The sequence below is a fragment of the Corvus moneduloides genome, chromosome W (genome assembly GCF_009650955.1).
Source record: "Corvus moneduloides isolate bCorMon1 chromosome W, bCorMon1.pri, whole genome shotgun sequence".
Classification (NCBI taxonomy): domain Eukaryota; kingdom Metazoa; phylum Chordata; class Aves; order Passeriformes; family Corvidae; genus Corvus; species Corvus moneduloides.
Window position 1 is genome coordinate 9,201,764 of NC_045510.1, and position 24,150 is coordinate 9,225,913.

General features: G+C 45.6%; 1 protein-coding gene across 1 annotated transcript in view; it reads left to right on the forward strand.

Moving 5' to 3' along the window:
- LOC116437377 (transitional endoplasmic reticulum ATPase) overlaps nucleotides 1-24,133 on the forward strand; it is a 34,919-nt gene extending 10,786 nt beyond the window's left edge. The window contains exons 7-16 of the mRNA XM_032095043.1: nucleotides 3,303-3,436; nucleotides 3,701-3,836; nucleotides 4,822-4,934; nucleotides 5,479-5,643; nucleotides 5,754-5,876; nucleotides 16,688-16,900; nucleotides 19,862-20,170; nucleotides 21,705-21,860; nucleotides 22,206-22,360; nucleotides 23,736-24,133. Of these exons, the coding sequence (XP_031950934.1) occupies nucleotides 3,303-3,436; nucleotides 3,701-3,836; nucleotides 4,822-4,934; nucleotides 5,479-5,643; nucleotides 5,754-5,876; nucleotides 16,688-16,900; nucleotides 19,862-20,170; nucleotides 21,705-21,860; nucleotides 22,206-22,360; nucleotides 23,736-23,841 (1,610 nt within the window). The 3' untranslated portion in view covers nucleotides 23,842-24,133. The remainder of the gene's footprint in view (nucleotides 1-3,302; nucleotides 3,437-3,700; nucleotides 3,837-4,821; nucleotides 4,935-5,478; nucleotides 5,644-5,753; nucleotides 5,877-16,687; nucleotides 16,901-19,861; nucleotides 20,171-21,704; nucleotides 21,861-22,205; nucleotides 22,361-23,735) is intronic.
- The last annotated feature ends 17 nt before the right edge of the window (nucleotides 24,134-24,150 follow it).

Here is a 24,150-nt window from a genome sequence, read left to right on the forward strand (position 1 = left end):
TAATTGTGAGGAACTGTCCTGAAAGCTATGAGTACCTTGGGACTTAGTTACAACTGACAGAACCTCCTATTGATCACTCTTCACCTGTAACAGTTGAGGTGGATAATGGTTTATGTCCTGTAAGGATCAGACTGTGACTTCCTCAGTGCTTTTCTGTGCCATTTTACATTCAGTGTTGGAATAACTGAACATTTGTACTTAAGGAGTGACACTTCTGATTTCAACCACTTAGACCCATGAAGGTGAAAGCAAAGACGTATATAGCACAGTATAGCAGTGAACAGCAGTAGGGAAGGGACTTGCTTTGTATCTCAAGATATCAGATATAAATTGACTGTTTTTAACCATATGTTGTCCTTGTCATATACTTTCTAAGTGTGTGGAAGGTGATACTGCATGCTAATGAGCTGGACATTTCTTTAGATACTTGTATTTCTATTGCATAATAAAAATAACATTGTCAGAGTTAGCAATGCATTCTGTCTGCTAGTCCCAAGCATGGAGCTGCAGTGTTATAGACAAAGCTGGTATGAATTGGTGAGTTGCCTGTAATGAAACAGTACCTGCCCGTACCAGTGGCTCTACAGCTTGCCCGCTTCAGTCAGCGGGCAGCCTTGCACTTCCAAGGGTCAGGTTTCTTTTTCTTATGATGCCTTTTCCTGGTCTTAAAATCAAGAGTCAGACATGGTTAGAAGGTGAAAAGGGATTTTACCTTGGTATTTATTTTAAGGATCCTTAGGTATACTACATCCAGGTCGAATGCACCTCAATGCCCACTGCAATGTGCACACACCAAAAATCTGGTATAACATTATAGGTCTTACTGATTAGCATATCTATCAAAAATTCCCCAATGAGAGGCTCGAATGAGCCCCACTCCCCAAGGAACCTTCCCCTGGATGGTTCTATCTTAGTTTACAAAATGTGTTCTGGAGAGGACCTTGGGGTCTGGGGCACACTGATCCCTAACTACGAAGCTTCTAAAATGTTTAGTCTCCTAGCTGAACAAACAAGTCCAAGAATGTAGGCAAAAAGCACTAAGAGTACAGAAGTTGTAAAAAGGTATAACAGGAGTATAAAAGAAAAGACAAAAAATCTTCATGGTATCATGTAGTGGTTTGGTCCAAAATACTCATTACTTATTTACCCTCTGTGAGATAAGAATTAGGAGAAAACAAAGCAGGCACAAAACTTAAAAGGATATAAAGAAGTTTATTAACAGACCTAAAAGAAAGGAAACAAAAGGGAAAATAAAAACAAACCACACCTTCAGAACACTTCTCCTCCCCCCACCTTTCTCCCTTCTCCAAGTGACAATGTAAAAAGACAACCCTTGAGATGTTCAGTCTGTTTACCACTTCCATAATAACCTTGTTCAGTTCATTTAGGGAGAGGAGTCTCTTGCTCATGCTAGGGAGACATCTCCACAAGAAGTTCTCTCATGGCTCAGTATCGCAACGAGACAGCTGCCCATGTTGGTTCTCTGCTCGCATGTGAGAGTCCCTTCCCCCAACTTACAGCTTTCCCCATAACTGCTTTCGAGGGTCCAATCTTGAGCTACTGGGGTACCATTTTAAGGTTGAGCTGTTCAAAACCAAAAGTTCTCTTCACCCATCTCTGGGAGCATCTTCATCTCTAAGACTATCTCTGGGAGTATTTCTAGGAACAGAGGTCTTCTTCCAATTGGAGCAAGTGTCCTCATCACTTCCATCTCTCCCTGTTCAAATTTCTCATCAAATTACAGCTGCTTCAGCATTTGCTTATTTCAGCACAGGTGCTTTTGCTCACAAGTACAAGTTGAACACTCCACCCCCCATGGTTTCATGAAATTACAACGGGTACTCTGATATATTATAGTCCATCACCACCATAGCTTTACAACAGAATTTCAGCTTTAAGCATCTCCTCTTTCTCCTCCCTCAGGTTTTCAGCTCTTCTTTCTTTACTTAATGTCTGCAGCACTTTACAGCACTAAAAGGGTTAATCTCACCCAGCCCTGCAGCTGAAGTAAACTTATTGCTGTTGATCACATGATCTTGGCGGGGGGGAGGGGGGGGAGGGACCAGGCCACGATGTCTGCACATAACAGGGCTGGGCTGAGCCCAGCTGGAAGCAAGACAGTGCTTTCCTGGAGTTTGTCCATTCTTAAATGTGGACCACAGAGGCGGTCAAAATTTTAAGTGGCTTAAAAAATTGTCAATATTCAAACTAGCCAGTTGATAGATTCTGTCAGGTCATAGAGGAAGCTGTAAGCACCTCTTTGCAAGAAAATCACTTCTGGGACTATGCTTGCTAACCCATGGCACATCACTTGGATCCTTTAGAAGCATACTTTTTCTTCATTACCACTGCCTTCAGCATGATGGAAAATCTGTAAAAACAGAATAAATCTGTGAGCCTGCACTAGTGTTCAGCAGTTGTAGGAGATCTCAGAGGAATGCTGCCCTTCCTCCTGGGATTAATGTACTTACACATTTTTATTATTTATTCTTTGAGAGGAGATGGGGTTTGGGGTGTTGTTTTTTGGTGGTGGCTTGTTGGTTTTGGTTGGTTGGTTAGTTGGTGTGTGAATCAATACAGACAGGCATCCAGGGCAACTACAAACCCATGGCTAAAACATAGAGTAAATTTATTTCCATTACCTCGCTAACTGAGGGATTCCTGAAGCAATACCTGGGCAGGGGCACACAAGCAGAGACATGGGCACTGTTATTAGTTCATGCCAGAGGATCACTAGCTACTGTTCACACAGGCTTATCAAGGGTTATTTCCAGCTGCAAAGTCACTTGAGCACTCACCAGTGTTTTGCTTTTTAACCCATTCCTCCCAACAGTTGGGTTTTTTTGGAACTCATTTATAAAATCTTATAGAGGTAAATATATACCTGTGTAATGCATGCTGAAGACAGCTTTGGTATCTTACAGCTTTTTCTTTCCCTACCCTGCTAATTTGTCACCATATAATTTGATTGCTTCCCTTGCAAGCATTAACTGTGTGTGGTGGCACGTTACAGAGAAGCTCACCAAGTGTGAAATAGGGTAAGGGAAGAGGCAGCTAAAGGTAGCTCATCGGCTAGTGTTGCATTCTGTTAGCGTAAACTGAAAACAGCAAAATTATGATAGAAAGTAATTCTGCATGCTGGTCTTGCCTGTTCAGATGCGAATTTAATGAACTTGGTTGATAGTATTTTCTTTGGCTTGAAATATAGATACATGTGAACCTTGTACTAAAAAAAATTCAGCTGCATGTTTTGGGGGCTAGATGCCCCTCTTCTGGGTGCTACAGTGTTGCTATTTTTTTAGGTCCCGAGATCATGAGCAAGCTGGCTGGTGAGTCTGAGAGCAACCTGAGGAAAGCCTTTGAAGAAGCAGAGAAGAATGCTCCTGCCATCATCTTCATTGATGAACTGGATGCCATTGCTCCTAAAAGAGAGAAGGTAAAGAAAGCCTTTAGAAGATAAAGGAGTACATCCTTTTTGGTAGCAGCTGGCATGAGTCTCTGCATTTGACTACAGAGTAAAGCAGTATTTAACTTAATGCTTAAAAGCAGTTGGATGTCAGAATTTGGGTATCAGAAGAATCTGATGTAGTTCACAATGTTTCTTAACAGCTCATGTCTGTTGTATCTGTCTGCTCTGGTGCAGTACTAGCTCCTGTGCTGTGTTTTAGAGCTTTTGGTCTAATTATTTCTTTCTCCACAGACACACGGAGAGGTGGAACGTCGCATTGTGTCTCAGCTGCTGACTCTTATGGATGGACTGAAACAGAGAGCACATGTGATTGTTATGGCAGCCACCAACAGACCTAACAGCATTGACCCAGCTCTCAGGCGATTTGGTAACCATGATTGCCATCTCTTTTTTTGTGTATCAGATACTTTGTTATGGGCTGTGCTTCAGGGGCCTTGGAAAGATTGAGTAGAAATTAATATTAAACATCTTATGTGTTATATAAACTTCTCTCCAGCTACTTGTTTGGAATTAATTTCTAGATTTCAGCCTTTAGTATCATTTTTGTGCTTTATTAGATTAGAACTTGTAGAAATAATGAAATACTTAGAGGGTAGCACATTTTTTCACTTCATCAATTAGGTGAGGCTATTTCAGGACTAAATGCTTAAGGAGTTGTTCGTGCCTTAGGTTGCAGGAGGCTCTGAATTGTCCCATTTATCTTTTATTGATGAGAAGTCTGGTAGTTTCTGAGATTCAGGTTTTCAAAACTTTGCAGTGTAAATGAATGTCTGTTGTATGACCAGTTGGTAAAATCAAATTTGCAGGAAAAATGGCCTCTTAATGGTCTAATGAGGCGTTTGAATGCACAGCTATAGCTGGAAGAAAATTATAGATGTACATGCCCTAGTTAATATTGCAGTAATACATGAGTTTCCTGCCTCCTCAGATATTGGGGCAGTTCATGTTTTTCACCACTTGGGTACTGCTGTGAAAGTTTTGAAAAATTTAATCTCTCAGTATTTGTGGACACAAAGGTAGGAATAAATAAAAATGTCCCATGGTGTGTTGGTTAGGATAGCATATTTTCCTATAAATGAGGCTTGGAAAAAACAGAAATTCTCTGTGTTTATATAATCCTGAACTCTACTTAATGCAGTAGTCTCACTTTCCCTAAATGGCTATAAGCCTTTCTGCCTTCTCTGATCTGACTCTGCTACTGTGCTGATTGATGCTGCAGAGAAACCCAAAGCTCTGGCATTTTCTGAAATTGTTTGTGGCTTGTCATCATGTTCCTGTGTCAGAGGAAGGCAGCAACTGCAGCTCCTTTAGTTTGCAGAATCAGCAACTCAACATGTGCTTGTACTCCCCAGGTCGTTTTGACAGAGAGGTAGATATTGGTATCCCAGATGCCACCGGGCGCCTGGAAATCCTGCAGATTCACACAAAAAATATGAAACTGGCTGATGATGTGGATCTGGAACAGGTGAGTAGCATGCTATTAGAAAAGCTTGTCTCTGTTTAGGACAGCAGGAAACTGGGCAAATATGTGATCTCTGGGCTTCCTTCTAACTAGCTTACCAGTGACCAAAAATCCTCACTTGCTAGTTAGGAACACTGGGGCTAAGTGAAACAAATGTGTATCAGTCCAGTCTGGAAGTGCCTTGCCACTGTCCCGTGTTTGTTTGCTGTGGCATTCTCTTTAAAAATAAAGCAAGCCTGAAACAGCACTCACAGAGCTGGCTGAACATTGTGGTAATCTCTGTCCTGAATGAAGAACTGCAGCCCTCAGGGTTATCTTTCTGCGCACTATCTATTCCAGTTGCAACTTTGTTCTCAAGTAGGAGGTGGAACAGCAGTGTCTTTGGCTGCTAAATGTGATAGCACTCATCTTGAATTTGCAGCAAAGCACTAATGTTTCTGTCCTTCAGAGTTTTGTTGCACCTCTGAATGAGGGACCAGAGCATGCATTGCCCTTGCAGAGCGCTTGCTTGTATTCCTGAGAGTCATAATCAGTGCTCTGCTTTCAGGTGGCAAACGAGACCCATGGCCATGTTGGTGCTGACTTGGCTGCTCTTTGCTCAGAAGCTGCTCTTCAGGCTATCAGAAAGAAGATGGATCTCATAGACCTAGAAGATGAAACCATCGATGCTGAAGTGATGAACTCGCTGGCTGTGACCATGGATGACTTCAGGGTAATGCAGGAGTGCCCTTCTTTCTTTTGTGTGCAATGTCTAATTGCTTATCTGAAGCAAGTGAACATAAAAAGTTAGAATTGATATAATGCTGTTTCTTCTAATGACAGTGGGCTCTGAGCCAGAGCAACCCATCCGCTCTTCGGGAGACTGTGGTGGAGGTGCCACAAGTTACCTGGGAAGATATTGGTGGTCTAGAAGATGTAAAAAGAGAACTCCAGGAACTTGTACAGGTAAGGGTTTCCAACAGATTTTTGCCTAGTCAGCTTGAAAAATAGTAATTGTCATGGTTTAGGAATGGTATTCCCCAATTTAGTGTTCCCACTGAAACACTCCAAACCACATGCCACTCACTCACTCCCCCCTCCCCTGTGGCAGGATGGAGAGGAGAATTGGAGGCACAAAAGGTAAATATCATGGTTTGAGATAAGAACAATTTACTGGAAACAGCAATGAGATAAGAAAATGAACAGTATTAATAACAGTGTACAAAACATGCAAATGATTCACACGTGAGTGCTCACCATGCAGAACATGATGTTACCCCTGATTGCTTGCTTCATGCTACCCGACCAGAAGGGACCCCCTCCCTTTGCCCCCTGCATGACATGAGGTGGTACCCTGTCCTGGCCGGAACCAGGACAATAATAAAATTCAGAACCTCTGCACATTCCTGTTTGGGCTGTGACCAGGGTAAATGCAAAGTTTATATGGTATTTTCGTGTAATGGACTGAAAATATCATGCTGTTCCATCTTAGAGAACCTGGGGAGAGGGAGGTGCTGGGAAGCAGCATTAGACTTTCCTGAGCTGAGTCTACAGGGACATCTTTGGTGGGTGTTGTGCTACATGCAGGAACAGCAGCAGTTCTGCTTCTCTTAAGTGGAGACTAGCAGTAGCACTCCTGCCAAGAATCCTGTTATGTGATGGCTTTAATATGCTAGAAAGTAGATGAAGATTCTCATGCAGAGAGCCTCTGAAGTTTGACTTTGCATCAGTGTTAGCATAGATAGAGGTGAGAAGTAATTGTGAAGCCTACTATGAAAGGAGAAGCTGGAACAAAGTCATGAACGGTCTGTGGAATTGGTGTGGTTTGGGTTTGATACATTCCTGCTTTCAGTTGCACTGTAGAAACAACCCGTCTGTGAATAAAAGAATCTACTTTTCAATCTAACTTCTGGCATTAAAATCATCACCTATCTCTGATCGTGTTGGAAGGATAAATGCTTACATCAGACATCTTGACTGTCTTTGGAGGGCAGAGAAAATAGGTTAGATAATGAGCTAGCTGTTATTTGCTTTTGCAGGGCAGATTGAAGTTGGGGTTAAATGTGCTGGAAAACTACCTGAACTGGTACTTAGTTCATAGGCTTTACAATTTAGCTGTGATGCTTTTTAAACCAGTGCCCATTTAAAAACACCAGTGGCACTGAGCAGGCAGACTCTTGTGTTTAACCCACCAGAAATCAAAATTATTTGGGTTGGAAGGGACCTCAAACATCATTCCAACCCCCCTGCCATGGTGTAGTGGGTTGACCCTGGCTGGATGCCAGGCACCCACCAAAGCCGCTCTCTCACTTCCCTCCACAGCTGGACAGAGGAGAGAAAATTTAACAAAGGGTTCATGAGTTGAGATAAGGACTGGGAGAGATCACTCATCAAATACCATCGTGGGCAAAACAGGCTCTAATTAGAGTATGAATTGAATTTATTACTAACAAAATCAGAGCAGGACAATGAGAAGTAAAATAAACCCTTAAAAAACCACCTTCCCCCCACCTCTCCCTCCTTTCCAGCTCTACCTCCTACCCCAGCAGTGCAAGGAGACAGAGAATGGGGGTTTTGGTCAGTCCATTACCCATGGTTTCTTCCACTGTTCATGGAGAGGTGTCGTTCCCTTGCTGCACCGTGGGGTCCCTCGCCACGGGAGACAGTTCTCCATGAACTTCTTCAACATGAGTCCATCCCATGGGCAACAGTTCTCCTCAAACTGCTGTAGCATGGGTCACTCTTGCATGAGGTGCAGTCTTTCAAGGACAGGCTGCTCCAGCAAGGACTCCTCTCTCCATGGGTCTCCCATGGGGTCACAGCCTCCTCTCAGGCATCCACCTGCTCTGGCATGGGTGTCCTCCATGGGCTGCAGGTGGATCTCTGCATCCCCATTGATCTCCATGGGCTGCAGGGGGACAGCCTGTTTCACCATGGTCTTCACCCACAGGATGCAGAGGAATCTCAGCTCTGGTGCCTGGAGCACCTCTTCCCCCTCCTTCTCCACTGACCTTGGTGTCTGCAGAGTTGTTCTTCTCACATATTCTCACCCTGCTCTTCTCTGGCTGCAATTACATCTGCGCAATAGCTTTACTTTCTTCTTAAATATGTTATCATGGAAGTGTTACCACCATTTCTAATTGGGCCGGCCTTGACCAGCAGTGTGTCCCTCTTTGGAGCCACCAGGGATTGGGTCTGCCAGACATGGAGCAGCTTCTCACAGAAGCCACCCCTGTAGCCCCCCTGCTACCAAAACCGGGCCATGCAAACCCAATACATGTGGGCAGGGACACCTTCCACTAGACCAGGTTGCTCAGAGCCCGATCCTGCCTGGCCTTGGATACTTCCAGGGATGGGACATCCACAACTTCTCTCGGCAACCTATGCCAGTGCCTCACCACACTCACAGTAAAGAATTTTTTCCCAATATCCAATCTAAATCTACCCTCCTTCAGTGTGAAGCCATTCCCCCTTGTCTTATCACTACATGTACTTGTAAGAAGTCCCTCTCTGGCTTTCTTGTAGGCACCCTTTAGGTACCGGAAGGCTGCTCTATGATCTCCCCATAACCTTTTCCAGGCTGAACAGCCCCAACTCTCTCAGCCTCTCTTCATAGGAGAGGTGCTCCAGCCCTCTGATCAGCTCCCTGCTGGGCTTGCATCCAGCAGGTCTACATCCTTCTTATTTTGAGGGCCCTAGAACTGGATGCAGTACTCCAGGTAGGGTCACACAAGAGCAGAGCAAGGGGGCAGAGTCGCAGAATGGTTGAGATTGGAAGAGACTGCAGTGGATCATTAGGTCCAACCCCCCTGCTCAAGCAGGGTTATGCCAGAGCACATGGCACAGAATTGCATCCAGATGGTTCTTGAATATCTCCAGTGAGGAAGACTCCACAACCTCTCTGGCCAATCTGTTCCAATGCTCAGTCACCTGCACAGTAAAGAAGTTCTTCCTCATGTTCAGGTGAAACTTCCTGTGCATCAGTTTCTGCCCGTTGCCTCTCGTCCTATTGCTTGGCACCACTGAGAAGAGCCTGGTCCATCCTCTTGATGATCCTCTCTTCAGATACAGATACACATGGATGAGGTCCCCTCTCAGTTGTCTCTTGAGGCTGAACAGGCCCAGCTCCTTCAGCCTTCCCTCATAAGAGAGATGCTCCAGTCCCTTAATCATCTTTGTTACCCTCCACTGGACCCGCTCCAGAAGCTTCATGACTCTCTTGTACTGAGGAGCCCAGAATGGGACACAGCACTCCAGATGCAGCCTCACCAGGGCTGAGTAGAAAGGCAGGACCAACTCGACCTATTGGCAATGCTTTTCCTAATGTACCCCAGGATCCCATTGGCCTTCTTGGCCACAAGGGCACTGCTGGCTCATGGACAGCTTGTTGTCTGCCAGGACCCCCAGGTCCTTCTCTGCAGAGCTGCTTTCTAGCAGGTCACCCCCAGCCTGTACCGGTGCCTGAGGTTATTCTTCCCCAGGTGAAGGCCCCTGTGTTTGCCTTTGTTGAACTTCAGACAGTTCTTCTCTGTCCATCTCTCCAACCTGTTGTGATGCCTTAGGTTTTAACTTTTATATTTTTCAAATCCTGTACTGCCTAGTGTGTAACTCTGAAGTTTCGTGTGGCCTGTTAACTACTGTTCTCTCATGCTGGTTAGACATAACAAAGCCTCTCTAGGTTTGCTCTTCAAGGGCACCTTGATTGTCCCAGGTCCCAAAATGTGTAAACTAAAAGCCTTTGAAGAGGAGGGGCAAACTTGGGGTAATTACATTATTAACTAAAGTTATAATTGGAGAATTAACCCTGATATGCAAATGGGCCAAACTTATAAAAATGTGAAGAATCCATGACCCAGCATTCATCTTGGGTGGAGCCCCTTGTAGCCTTTTGACTGCCCAGGGTGTACCTTTGAAGGCTCTTCAAATAAATACCTACTTTTATTCTCTTATTCTTGTCTAGCCTCTGTTTTCAGGTAGCCTCTCCAGGCATCAGTCGAGGTCCTTCTGAATGCCTGCACAGCACTCTGGGGTATTGGCCACTCCTCCCAGCTTTGTGTTGTCAGCGAACTGGCTAAGGAGGCATCTACCCCTTCATCCAAGTTATTGGTGAACAATTTAAACAATACTGGGCCCAGTATTGAACCTTGGGGGATGCCACTAGTGACAGGCCTCCAACTAGACCCTGTGCCCCTGATTATGACCCTCTGGGATCTGCCATTTAGCCAGTTCTCCATGCACCTCTCTGTCTACTCATCCAGTCCACACTTCCTGAGTTTGCCTATGAGGATGCTGTGAGAGACAGTGCTGAAAGCCTTGCTGAAGTCCAGGTAGACAATATCCACTGCTCTCCCCTCATCCATCCATGTAGTTGTTTCATTGTAGAAGGCAATCAGGTCAGTCAAGCATGATTTCCTTTTAGTGAATCCATGCTGACTACTCCTGATCACCTTCTTGTCATCCACGTGGATAGAGATGGCCTCCAGAATGAGGCACTCCATCACCTTTCCAGGGATTGAGGTGAGGTGGACTGGCTTGTAGTTCCCTGGGTCCTCCTTCTTTCCCCTTTTGAAGACCAGGGTGACATTTGCTTTCTTCTAGTCCTCAGGCATCTCTCCTGATCACCATGACCTTTCAAAGATGATCGTGAGTGGCCTCATTATGGTGTCCATCAGCTCTCTTAGCACTCGTGGATACATCCTGTCAGGGCCCATGGACTTGTGGATGTCAAGTTTGTTTAGGTGTTCTCTGACCCAACCCTCCTTGACCAAGGGAAAGTTGTCCTTCCAACATTCCTTTACCCTGGTCTCCTGGGTCAGAGATCCCTGAGGGCTGGTATTGTCAGTGAAGACTGATGCAAAGAAGATGTTCAGTAACTCTGCCTTCTCTGCTTCCTCTGTCACCAGGGTCCCCTCTCCATTTACTAATGGTCCCACATTATCCTTAGTTTTCCTTTTGTTACTGATATATTGGAAGAAGCCCTTCTTGTTGTCCTTAACATCCTTGGCCAGCTTTACTTCCAGGTGGGCATTGGCCTTCCTTGTTGTCGGTGATTGAATCACGGACCCAGACCGGCAGGGAATCTGAATCGTTTATTCAAAGGAATGAGCTGGTTTTATACACTTTTCCAAGGCACAGTATTTCCTTATATGGTGTGACCTATCCTGTGTTGCCACATCAGCAACACACTTCCTAAATGTCCTTTTATGGGATGATCATTCGCTGTTCATGCGTCTGTCAGCTCCCGGTAGGGGTCTGCCGTGTGACACCTCCTCCCCCCAGGGTCTGATGGAGACAAGCCTCTCTGTGCTGCCATGTGCTCCTTTGTTCTGCCATGTGCCTCTGCAGGCAGGTTTTACAGCTCACAACCCAATTCTCTCTTATAATTCCCCATACCTTGTCTCGTTTCTACTTACTCTGACAACCTCTTTATATTCATTCCAAGTGGCCTGACCCTGCTTCCATCTCCTATGTGTTTCCTGCTTTTGCTTGGGTCCCCCTTTGCCTGATTTCTTGCTCATTGGGATGTACCATTCTTGAGCTGGGAGGAAGTGGTGCTTGAATATTGACCAAGTCTCTTGGACTCCTCTGCAGGACTTATTCCCATGGGACTCTTCCAAGAAGATCCCTGAAGAGGCTAAAGTTAGCTCTCCTGAAGTCCATGGTTACAATCTTACTTGCTGCCCTGCTTCCTCCTCACCCAATACTGAACTCCACAATCTCATGGTCACTACAGCCAAGGCTGCCCCCAACCTTTACATCTCCAAAAAGGCCTTCCCTGTTTGTTAGTATGAGGTCAAGCAGCGCATCATTCTGTTACCAAAAATTTGGTAAAATAAAAAACTCCTTAACACCAATGTAGCATTAAGAAGCAGGCGTTCTTTATTTGGCCGGATGCATGAGGGGATAGCTCCTCCTAAAGTTGTGCATGCTGAATACAGGAAAGTTTCTGTTTATATACTGTATTTTACATACATATTCATTGATTGTCCCAGAATAAACATGCATACGATAATAATTGCCCTGAAACCATTAACATATTTTCTTTCTCCTTTATGCATGTGTTCTTCTGTCCTGGGGGTCTCTTTGGTGGTCCCTAGTGGTTGGGGACCCCAATGTAACACCTGACCTGGTCGAGTTGTCAAGGCACTGGGGCTGGTGAACTTCCAGTTCTCCTTCTTACACAATGGGCATTGTGCAGTTCCGTAGGCCAGTGGGTTTTGGAGAACAAGCATTGTGTTAGCTCACCAGGTGTAGACAATTTATCATCTGGTAACATTCCCCCTTTTGAGGCTTGTGAAGCTTATCTTTTCAAGCCTTTATAAGCCTCACTTTGATTTTTAATAACATCATATAAGTTCCTTGTGTTGCATTAGCAATCATGTTTTTTATGCAACTTAAAGCAAGCATCATAATCACAATTATTACTATGATAACAATTATGCTTTGCAAAAGTGAGACCAACCAACCAGAGAAAATCCAAATCCTTTAAATATTTTATTTAACCAGTTACTTTCTAATTTTGTTCTTAATTCTCTGCTAGATGCAGCAACTGATTTTATCCTCTCTATCTGATCATCCAATTTAGCAGTCACATTCAGAATGTGCACACAATTATTGTTGTTTAAATTCAAGTATCCACATACTCCATGTAGTAGCAACAGATCTAAAGCAAATCTGTTTTGTAAGGTCATTTTAGTCTTGCCTTGCAATTGTTCATTTATTTCAGCAAACCCCAATTGAGTTGTATTTGCTAAAGCTTCCATTTGCAGAGTCAATTTATGTATAGCTAGTCTGTTCCTAAAGGTAAACGTTTGAGGAGTAAAGATGGATTTTTATATCCATTCCACTATAGTTTTCGTATCCTTCTCACATGTGTTCCCAGATTTTTGTCAAATTGCTGACTAAAGTTCCCCACAAAACTGGATTTTCTGCAAAGGTTGGTATTGGCAAACAAGCTGTTATAGAAGTTACATTCTGTAATCTGACTTTAGAACCGTATTACCCTTCTCAGAATTTAAGATCATAATTTCTATTATTATTATAAATATGCAATTATTTATCTTTATCTAGGTCCAATAAATAGTATCCCCCTAGAAAATCATATTCTATACCTGAAACTATAGGATATATATAAAAAAAACCTCCATGGTGTTAGTCAGTCTTGTTTCTGCTGTGTTTAATGTGTGGTTGTTGGTTTTACCCGCATGTGATGAACCCAGGGTTCAATTTCTTTTACCTTGAGCACAGTGTAGGTTACCAGGAGGACTGGATACAGTCCCTTCCACTTCTCCTGGATTGGTCCAAAATTCCAGGTTCTGATGCACACTGTATTTCCTGGTTGGAAAGGATGTACAGGCGAGCCTAGCCCCAATGATCTATTGCCAATGATGTACCTTTTAAAACTTAAAAGAGTTAGTTCCAGTGCTATTAAATATTAATTTCAGCAAAACTTTTGAGACTTCTCTAGCCTTGTTGGTGCAACATGGGAAAGCTTCTGGCCATCCAGAAAAAGCATCTACCAATACCAAAATGTACTGGTCCCCATTCTGCCTGGGCAGTTCTGCACAATCAGTTTGCCAATAATCACCTAGTGAATTCTCCTATTTTACTACCCCGGAGGCAGCTTTCTTCCATCCTTGGGAGTATTTTGCAAAATAAATCACACATTTTTCAACAACTGGTCTATTAATTTTTGTCATCTTTGTGCTTACTATATTTCTTTGTAAACTAATTACCATATTCTCTATTTCCTAGTGTGTTTCCTGATGTTTTAGTTCTGTTATACATTAATTGTAGAGGTACAATTACCTGCCCACATGAGGTTACCAATCACCTGCTGGGATTTCCCGTAGCTTCTAATGATGGGGCTAACTGCCTGTCCTGATTACTATAATTTGAGTTTTGTTCCCAGACATTCAACTTTTTGCTAGGTATTAGTGCAAGGATTCCTTTTTCAGCAACCTCTTTAGTTGTTTTGTCAGCTAATTGATTCCCTATGTTAACTGAGGAGTCTCCAAACTGATGGGTTTTACAAGGGCATCATGGCCACTTCTTCCGGCTTTTGCACACTTTGTAGTAGTTGACTGATTTCTTCTTTGTACCTAATAGGAGCCCCTCTGTGCCGATAACAGTTCCTTTTTCTTCCATATAGTTTCATAGGTGTGTATTATTCCAAAAACATATTTTAAATCAGTTCATATGTTTGCCCTTTTTCCTTCAGTGATTTCTAGCACTCGTAAGGTCATTAATTCTGCTTTTTGTGCTGATATGTTAAAAGGTAAAGCCTGGGCTTCTATTACCTGGGTCGAGGTTCCCTCTGCATACCCAGCTGCCCATTTTTCGTTTCATACCATGCAGCTCCCACCGGTGTATAGGTCCAGTTCTGGGTCCTGGATGGGATTGCTCTTGAGATCCGGTTTGCCAGAACACACTTGTCCAATGGCTACCAGGCAGTCATGGTACAAAGGTCTCTGGGCTTCTTCTGAAGCCTGGAGAAACATGGCTGGGTTTAAAGTAGTCATTACCTTAAGCAGCTCAACATTGTCTTGCTCCAATAGGGCAACCTGGTATTTCAGCATCCTGCTGGTGATATCCAATATCCTCCTTTTTGTTCCAAACCAGCTATTACCATGTGGGACATATCAGCTTTTGTGTTTCTCTGCAGCTACCACCACTCTCAGGTATCTGGGTCATCCTTTACTCACATTGTCCAATTGTTTGGACAGGCTGCCTCTATGACCCCAAATGCTACACCAGTCCCCCTAGTGCCAGGTGCATCCTTTCATGCCCAAATAACTCAAATGGTTTGGTTTGAATGTGAGAGTCCCAATGCAGGGGTTGTCATTAAGGTTCTTTTAGGGCTTCAAAGGCCCTCTGACTCTCAGGAGTCCATACTAAGTGTTTTTCGGTGGAGGATCATACAAGGGTTTTGCCAGTACCCCATAATTGTCAATCCATAACTGACACCATCCGGCCATACCTAAGAAGGCTCGTAGTCCTTGGCTCCGGAGTCTGACAAACAGCTTCTTTTCAGCTGCTTTCCAAGCTTCTTTTTCCCTGCAAGATCTCAAAACTACAATATATTACTGCTTTGCTTGAAGCCTTACCCAGCTCCTCTTTGGCTTGGAGGGCACCAAACCTGTTTGTTAATGGCAAGTCTTCAGGAGGAACAAGAGCATTCCTCCTTGTACAGAGTGGTTAGTTTCCAGCCTTCTTTTGACTTTTGATTTCTTGAGACATGGTGCAGAGCCTGCGTGCATCTCTGATGTAGAGGGGGGCTGAGGCTCCTGAGTCTGTAGGGTCTCTGACAATATCCTATCTCTTTCTCATCTTCATGAATGCTGTGCAGTCTGCTTACTTCCTCACGTAACTCTTTGACCTGGTGACATAGGTCTTTGACAGGGACACACCTGCAGAGGAGATGACTCAGCCTCAGCTTCCCAGACAGGCATCAGGCACTCCTTACAACCAGAGGCCTGCAGAGCTACATCTACTATCAGAAGGTCTATCACTGGTGCAGCAACTCCAACAGCCACTGGGGAATGAGCTCTATGGTGTGTCATCACCATAACATTGGGAGCTCACGCTACTAAGACTGAGAAAGAAGGGGCTTCCTTTGCCCCTTGGCATTAACTGCTGCTCCTATTTGCTGCTCTCTGGTACTGCTGCTATGTTGGCCCTCCTATAGAGAGGAGCCCTTCCTTGTCAACTGCAGTGCAAACTTTGGCTGACATGCCATGGCCCGTTTGCCCCCTCTGTTTGCTGTGGTGCTGGTCACTTGTGCTCCCTGGGGGCTCCTGCACCTGAGCTGTTCACCTCTTATGAGTGACAGTTAGACTGAGCTTAAATCAGCTGCCATCACTCCTGGCCCTGCCCATGCTGAGTCAGCTGCTCTTGTGCAAGCTCCACATGGGTCTTGATGCTCTCCTGGGGTTACCTTGGCTTTAGAAAACTCACTGTTTGCTGCAATCTCCTGCTCTGCTTCAGGATATTTCTGCACAAGAGCTGTTTGCTCCCTCAACCTGCTAGCCGTGCTTTGATGCAGCCCAGGACACAGTTGGTTTCTGGGCTGTGAGTGTAGATTGCCGGCTCATGTTGAGCTTCTCATCAACCACCACCCCCGAGTTCTTCTCAGCAGGGCTGCTCTCAATCCATTCTCTGCCCAGCCTGTACTTGTGCTTGGGATTGCCCCGACCCAGGTGCAGGACCTTGCACTTGGCCTTGTTGAACTTCATGAGGTTTGCATAGACCCACCTCTCAAGCCTGTACAGGTCCCTCTGGATGCCATTCCTTCCCTTCAGTGTGTTGACCGCACCACACAGCTCAGTATCATTGGCAAACTTGCTGAGGGTACACTCGATCCCACTGTCCATGTCACTGACACAGATGTTAAATAGTGCTGGTCCCAACACTGATCCCTGAGGACACTGCTTTTCACTGGTCTCCACTTGGACATTGAGCTGTTGACCACACTCTTTGAGTGTGACCATCCAGCCAATTCCTTATCCACTGAGTGGTCCACCCATCAAATCCCCATCTTTCTAGTTTAGAGACCAGGATGTCATGCGGGACAGTGTCAAATGCTTTGCACAAGTCATCTCAGGTAGTGCTTCTGGTAGGAGCAGAAACAAAACTGGTCTAGTGGAAGGCGTCCCTGCCCATGGACTAGATGATTTTTGAAGGTCCCTTCCAACCCAAAAAATTATGTGATTCTAAGATATAGTCCTGTTCTGGCTCATCATGAGAGGTTTTTATTTGTTTGTTTTGTTCTCTTTCAGTATCCTGTGGAACACCCAGACAAATTCCTCAAATTTGGCATGACCCCATCAAAAGGGGTTCTGTTCTATGGGCCACCTGGTTGTGGTAAGACACTCCTGGCCAAAGCCATTGCTAATGAATGCCAGGCAAACTTCATTTCCATTAAGGGGCCGGAATTGCTCACCATGTGGTTTGGTGAGTCTGAAGCCAACGTGCGCGAGATCTTTGACAAAGTAAGTGTTTCTTCTACTCCTTGTGCTATGTTTGTGCTGAGGTATTCCCAAACCCTCTACTGCACCTGCCTTACTGGCCTGGTTCTTGTTTGTGTTTTGTTTTCCCTGATTGCACTAAGAGCAGAGGCCGCTTTTCTGATGTTAGGGTATGAATTATCTTTGGCAGTATAGGTATTTAGATGGCTTTCTCCTACTGCAATTTGTATCTGTTGTTACAGGATTATAAATGCCCCAGTGTCTTAGCAGTGAGGCTAGCATTAGGATGGCATAGATGTTCTCTGCATCCCTGAAAACTTATTTCAACACCTCATTAGCCATCACCTTCTACAGATTTTTAAAGCATGCTATGGGTTCTTTTTCTGCAGTTGGACTAAATGATCATTGTAGGTCACTTCAAACTGAAATTATTCTATTCTATTCTTGCAATATATATGGCTTGCAAAGGAGCTCACTTCCACTGCCCAGTTTCCCCATAGATAGTGTGACCTCCTGTCCCAGGAGGTTATCTGCGTGGATTATCTTGGGAATCCTCACTCCTGTGGTCAGGGAAGGTGCTGAAAGAGCAAAGTTGGAAAGAGAGTGAGAGAGAAAAATTTAGATTGAGAGGGAACCTCAGAGGCTATCTGGTCCAGCTGTCTGTCCAGAGCAGGGAGGTAGCTTGGAAATTCAATCAGATTGCTCAGGGCTGTCTTGGTTTGAAAGACAGGTGTCTACCAAGGAAGGTGGGAACCTCCCTTGGAATGGAAAATATGACCCACTTCCCTCCGAATTATTATAACTTTGAAATTAAGGGGCTTTCAGGCAAAGATATGAGAAAAAGGATAACAGTTCTTTACTAGTATGTATAACAAGGCAAACAAACAACAACAACGGCAGCAACAACAAACAAAACCAGAAACTCAGTAACAGCCTTCTCTCGTCTGTCAAGCACTTTCCCCTTTGGTGTAGTTACGGTCACAGCCGGCAGGGGCACTGTTGACTCCCAGCCAGGCAGGGCAGGTGCGATAATTCCCCTGCGGCTGCAGTGGGTGCTGTGGCGCGAGCTCAGCTGTCTCTCTCACGTGGGTAATGGCGGGCACAGCTGGCGGAAGAGATGGAAAAGGGATTTCTTTTACAAACTCACGCGAAGGCAGTCAGTCCCGGTGCCACTCCGGATAGCGAAATGAGCTGTAGCAGGAACCTTGGAAGCAGCAAGCTGGAACAGCAGAAGCGAGCAGACCCGGGGTAGCAAACAAAATGTATCAGAAACTCTGCAGTTGTAGCAGGAGCCGCGGGGTGTCCCGGTAGGCACGGTGCTGGGTTACAGTGTAGCAAAAAACCCAGAGCAGTGGCAGAAAAACGGCGGGGTTGGGCAGCGGCAGCTGGGCTCCCGAACGCAGCCGGGAGAGGTTCCCTCAGAGGGGGAGGGGCTCGGTGTCCCGCGTTTTCCCCTAAGGCACCCGAGTAGATGGTGAGGGTCCTTTCCAGTGAGTTAGGGTATTAATAAGGTCACAGTGCAATGGCCGCTCGTACGAGCAAAAGCCTCACGGTAGGAGAGAACAGTAACGGGCTGGATTTGGCAGTGGCAGCGATAAGCAGTAGCTCGACCGTTCCCTCCGATCCCGAGAGAGAGGAGCTGAGCCCAGCCCCTCATCCCCAGGCCAAAATCACGGTATCTCTGCCCTTCCCAAGAGAAAACCCCTCAGGTAAGAGAGTAGCCAGCTGCACCCTTCCCCCTCCTCCTCCCAGCCACATCTTTTGTTCTCTTAAGTATCGGTAGTTATTGTCTCTTAGCAACAAATGGGACAAAATTCCCTGAAAGAAAGAAAAAAAAAAAAAAAAAAAGGAAAAATCCTAACCTCCAACAAGGGCCTTGTGTTCTGAACGTGTGCTAAGGATGGAGAATCACTGACTTCTCTGGGCCTTGTGCTAGTGTTTGAGCTCTCACACTGAGAAGAATTTTTTCCCCCTTATTTCTAACTGGGATTTTCTTTGCAGCCATTTGTGTCTCTGGTCTTTCATCCTTTTGCTGTGCATTTTGAAGAAGGATATAGCTCCCTTTTCTCTATAACTCTACATATTAGGTAGCTGAAGACAGATTGGATTTCCCCCTTTCATTTGATATTTCTTACCTACTGATACTCAAGTGCCTAAATAACCAATTGATGTCCCCAGATCCTGGAGAGAGAGTTCTGGTCTGGGCAAATTGGCTCCAGCTTTTCCTCTAGGCATTGGAGTTACCACCCTTCTGCCTGGTTTACAGTCCTCTTAGGTTTGGGGAAATGCAGCTGCTTGTTCAGGAGAATTTAATTGAATGTGTCAGGAAAACAAATCCACAAACACCAGAGGTTTATGTCCAAAAAGGAGACAGAGGAGTCCTGTTACTTTGTTCGAATAAAGGGAGAGGCCATGGGGCATTTCCCCTGGGGTCTCTCAAATTTTTGGAGGGCACAGCCTCCTATTTATCCTAACTTCCCGACCACATTTCCCTCTCTCTTTCCCCATTGGCTGAGGTACTTGAGAGGTACAGACTTCCCAAAACGCCTAATACTTAAGACTCCCTTCTAATGTATAACACCCCCCCCCCTTTATTTTAATTCTTATGGTTCTTCTCATTGTTTCTTTCATATCTCAATATCCAATTTCATTTATTAGCAGACCTATAGTTTATTTGTAAAGACAAATCTCTTTCCATTCATCAATCAGTGGAATCCTTCCCATTGTTTCTTTTATCTCTCAGTACTAGTTTTATCTTCCAGCAGGCCCATGGCTTATTTGTAAAGACAAGTCCCTCATTCCTTTCAAGTGTTTGTGTGGCAGGAGTGGTTCTATAGCAACTCCTCCAAGCTGTCCTTTCGGCAGCAGAGCTCTGGTGTACTCCTCTAAGCTGCTTTAAATGTAGGGTAGGCTTAGTGTGAAGTCAATGTGCTCCTCACCTAGTGGTATTAACATGGAGTAATTGTTCCCATTTGCTTTTTGCAGGCTCGCCAAGCAGCCCCGTGTGTGCTCTTCTTTGATGAGCTGGACTCCATTGCCAAGGCCCGAGGTGGGAATATCGGCGACGGTGGCGGTGCTGCAGATCGTGTCATCAACCAGATCCTAACTGAGATGGATGGAATGTCCACCAAGAAAAATGTCTTCATCATCGGTGCCACCAACAGGCCAGACATCATTGACCCAGCCATCCTGCGCCCCGGCCGCCTGGATCAGCTCATCTACATCCCCCTGCCTGATGAAAAGTCCCGGGTTGCAATTCTTAAGGCCAATCTGAGGAAATCACCAGTTGCCAAGGTAGGACCTGTGCTTTGACTGTGTCTGGCTTTGGTTTGCTATAGGCTGCACATGCTCCTCACAAGCTGGGGATAGAGCAGAGGGCTTGTGACTGCTCCATGCAATCCAGAGCTGGGAAACCTTCAGTCCCTGAAGGATGGAAGTGAAGTAGTAGGGGGAGGCTTGAGCTCTGAGACTAGGTATTAATGAAGCTAGGTGTTGGTGTGCAAGCACAGCAGGTCTTTGTCACATGGTGGAGTTCTGCCCACAGCGTGGGAATAGGAAAGCCTGTTATGGCAAGATGGAAAAGATTCTTGTATTCTGAAAGAAAAGTAAATGTAGAAAACAGGTGGGAAATGGAAATTGAAGAGGAACTACTGAAGTTAATTGTTGCTGAACTGAATTGTTGCAAGAGCTATGTTCCTTGCCTAGGAAGCAGGCAATAATGAAACTGATAGTTAATCAGAGAAAAGCAGATGTCAAGTGAGAGCTCAAGTTATTTTATGCCAAGCTTACCTTTTTAGGTGTTGTTGGGAAGGAAAGCGTCAAAGGAGGTTGCAGTACTACTCCCTCAGTTGAAGGGAAGGAGCAGAAGGTTGGTTGTCTTGGTCTGCCTGTGTGTCATTCTTATTTCTAGTCTGGCAGTGTTTCATTTGACTCCTAATGCTGAGACCTGAGTAAATCATATCCTAAATCTACAAGACAACCTGCCTCTTCTTGAGGGTAAAAAATGCAGAGGCATTTTCCCCCCTCTACTCCACTCTTGTGAGACCCCACCTGGAGTACTGTGTCCAGCTCTGGGGCCCCCAGCACAGGAAGGACATGGACCTGTTGGAGTGAGTCCAGAGGAGGCCACGAAGATACTCAGGGGGCTGGAGCCCCTCTGCTATGAAGACAGGCTGAGAGACCTAAGGCTGTTCAGCCTGGAGAAGAGAAGGATCTGGGGAGACTTCATTGCAGCCTTCCAGTACCTAAAAGGGGCTTACAGGAAAGATGGGGAGGGATTCTTTGTCAGGGTGTGTAGTGATGGGACAAGTGTAAATGGCTTCACACTGACAGAGGGCAGGGTTAGATGGGATACTGGGAAGAAATCTTTTACTGTGAGGGTGGTGAGGCCCTGGCACAGGTTGCTGAGAGAAGTTGTGGATGCCCCATCCCTGGAAGTGTTCAAGGCCAGACTGGATAGGGCTCTGAGAAGCCTAGTCTAGTGGAAGGTGTCCCTGCCCATGGCAGGGGGGTTGGAACTAGATGATCTTTGAGGTCCCTTCCAACCCAAACCATTCTGTGATTTACAGTTGCTTCCCAGGGTCTCGCTGGGTGTGTGGGGAGTATGGCCTGCCTTTATATGTGGTTAACTTTTCCCAAAACCAAGAACCTTAACAGCTCATCTTTTCAAAATTGGCCAAAGTTAAGGCAGCACCTTTATACCATGAGATCTAAAGACACTTTTTTGTCACCTGAGGGTGTAAGGTATGAAGGACAGGCCTCTCTTGGGGGTTGTTTTTTGTTTGTTTTGTTGTTGTTTTTGTTTTGTTTGGTTTTTTTTTTCCACTAGGATGTTGACCTGGATTTCCTAGCTAAGATGACCAATGGCTTTTCGGGGGCTGACCTGACAGAAATTTGCCAGCGTGCCTGCAAACTGGCCATCCGCGAATCCATTGAGAGTGAGATCAGGCGAGAGCGTGAGAGGCAGACCAACCCTTCTGCCATGGTGAGTGGGATACTCCCAGCTTTCCCCATTTATGACACAGGCAGCCTACCTCTGTCTGTGGGTGAGGCAGGATGCATTCCTCTTCATAATCCTCGGGTGGGGATGAGTGGGGTCTCAGCACAGAGCATGGAATGGGAGCATGAGGCCCTCCTGAGGTACCTCACTGTCAGCATTGCTCAGAAGGCTGGCCCCTGCTGCAGCCCTGACTTAGTCTGCCACAGTGTCTCTCTCTAGCTCCAACTTTGGTGGGTGTTGGAACCTCCTGATCTAGCGGGAGGTTGTGGGTGGCTGTTGGGCCACAGAGCTTGGGCATGCAGCTCACCTGGTCCCTCTGTCCTGCTGCAGGAAGTGGAGGAGGATGACCCAGTTCCCGAGATCCGCAGGGATCACTTTGAGGAGGCCATGCGCTTTGCTCGCCGCTCTGTCAGTGACAACGACATCAGGAAATATGAGATGTTTGCGCAGACCCTACAGCAGAGCCGTGGCTTTGGCAGCTTCAGGTAACCATGGGAAGAGCAGTGTGGCTCAGTTAACCCCAGAACAGAGTATTGAGGCATCTTTCTGCTGGATTCTGGGTAACAAATTCCCTCTTCCACTGCGTTTTCCCATTCTCCCCAGCATGTACAGCAGCAAGCTGAGTGTGTGGCAGGTGTAGGCTGTGCTGCAGGTTGGTTGCAGCTGCTCTGTTAGTGCTCCTGAAGTCTAACAACTCTTTTTCCTTTAACACAAGTTTCTTGGTTTAAGACAATTTAAGGGGGACACTAAAATGAGTTACCTCCCCTTATAGCTTTAAATAATCCCTTTCTACCAATAAGGAGAGATGAATATGAGTAGATATAAGTGAAAAAATAAGTTTACTAAAAAAACAAAACAGCAACAGGCAAAAAATAACGGTGATAAACACTAGTTACAAAGTTGCTAAATCTCACAGAGTCCCCAGGAAGAAAGAGAAACTCAAAATGGTGGAGTAACCCCCCTGAAGATGGTGCCCTCTACAGATGACCACATGTGGGGAAACAAAGGCAAAATGGTTTAACCTCCACCCATAAATGGAGAGGAGGTCCCCTTAATTGTCTCATGGCAGAGAGTCCTCTCTCTGGGCCATGTGTTTGAGAGAGAGGACAAAGAAATCAACATGGCAAACAAGCCTCCACAGTTCCAAAGCTCCCTCCCCCCTCAAACAAACAGCAGGAGCAGGGGAAAACAAAACCTGGGAAAACTTTCTGTCCAAAAAGAGTCAATGCTGCCAGGGAGCTGATATAGGCTCTCGTGGTGGCTCAGCAGGCTTTCTCTCTCTCTCTCTCTCTCTCTCTGCCTCTTCCTTGGCCAGCTGGATCCAGCCAGTGTCAGCACTGCAGCCTCCAAGCCGCTGGTGTTGGTGCTGCTGCCTCAGGTCCCTGTTCTGATGGATGGGGGAGAAAAAAAACTGACTTCTGAGCACCGAAGAATGGTGGCCCAACCCCAACTGGCAAAATTCACTCTGAAACAGTTTTTGATTGCGAAATGGAGCTTCTCATGTTGCTACTGTTGCCAGTAGAGGCAAGAGAGAGCTCTGCCTTTCATGCCTTGACCTTAAAAAGCCCAGGCATCCCTCAGCCCCACAGTTCCATTTCTGGCTGCAGGGTTTTAAAGAGACAGTAACAATCTTTGGACACAGATAGATATAGAATACAATAATATTTTGGGTTACCCAGGACAAGTGACAGCCAGTAGCCGTATAAGCCTTTTGCATGATCTGCTGTAAGGTTTCAACCCATTCCTCCTGCCCGTCCTACTTGTCACTGGGGTTTGGTGCGGAGGGAGGGGATGGTGCTGAGCTGCAAGGAGGCTTTTGAACAACATCTCTTCTCTCCTGTCCTGCGCTGCTGCATGCAGGTTCCCGTCAGGCAACCAGGGCGGTGCCGGTCCGAGCCAAGGCACAGGAGGTGGCAGCGGGGGCAATGTGTACAGCGAAGACAATGATGATGATCTCTACGGTTAATTCTCAGCTTAGTGGACCAGCTCCACATCAGGCCACATTGTACAGCAAAAAAATCCAATGTTCAGTGGACTCTTAGCTTTTTCATTCTTCAGTCAGAACAGTGTAGCTGCACACCAGACTTTGTACAGGGAATATTTTCTGCAAACACAAATCCAGAGTGGTGTTCAGTTGGGAGGCAAACAGTGAATTAACAAGGAGGGGAACTGACTTAATTTCTGAGAAATTTCTGTTCTAGTTTATGTGGCAGAATCAGCAGCTTTAGTAAAGAATACAATGCTAGCCTGTATAAAAAAAATCCCACAAAAATGA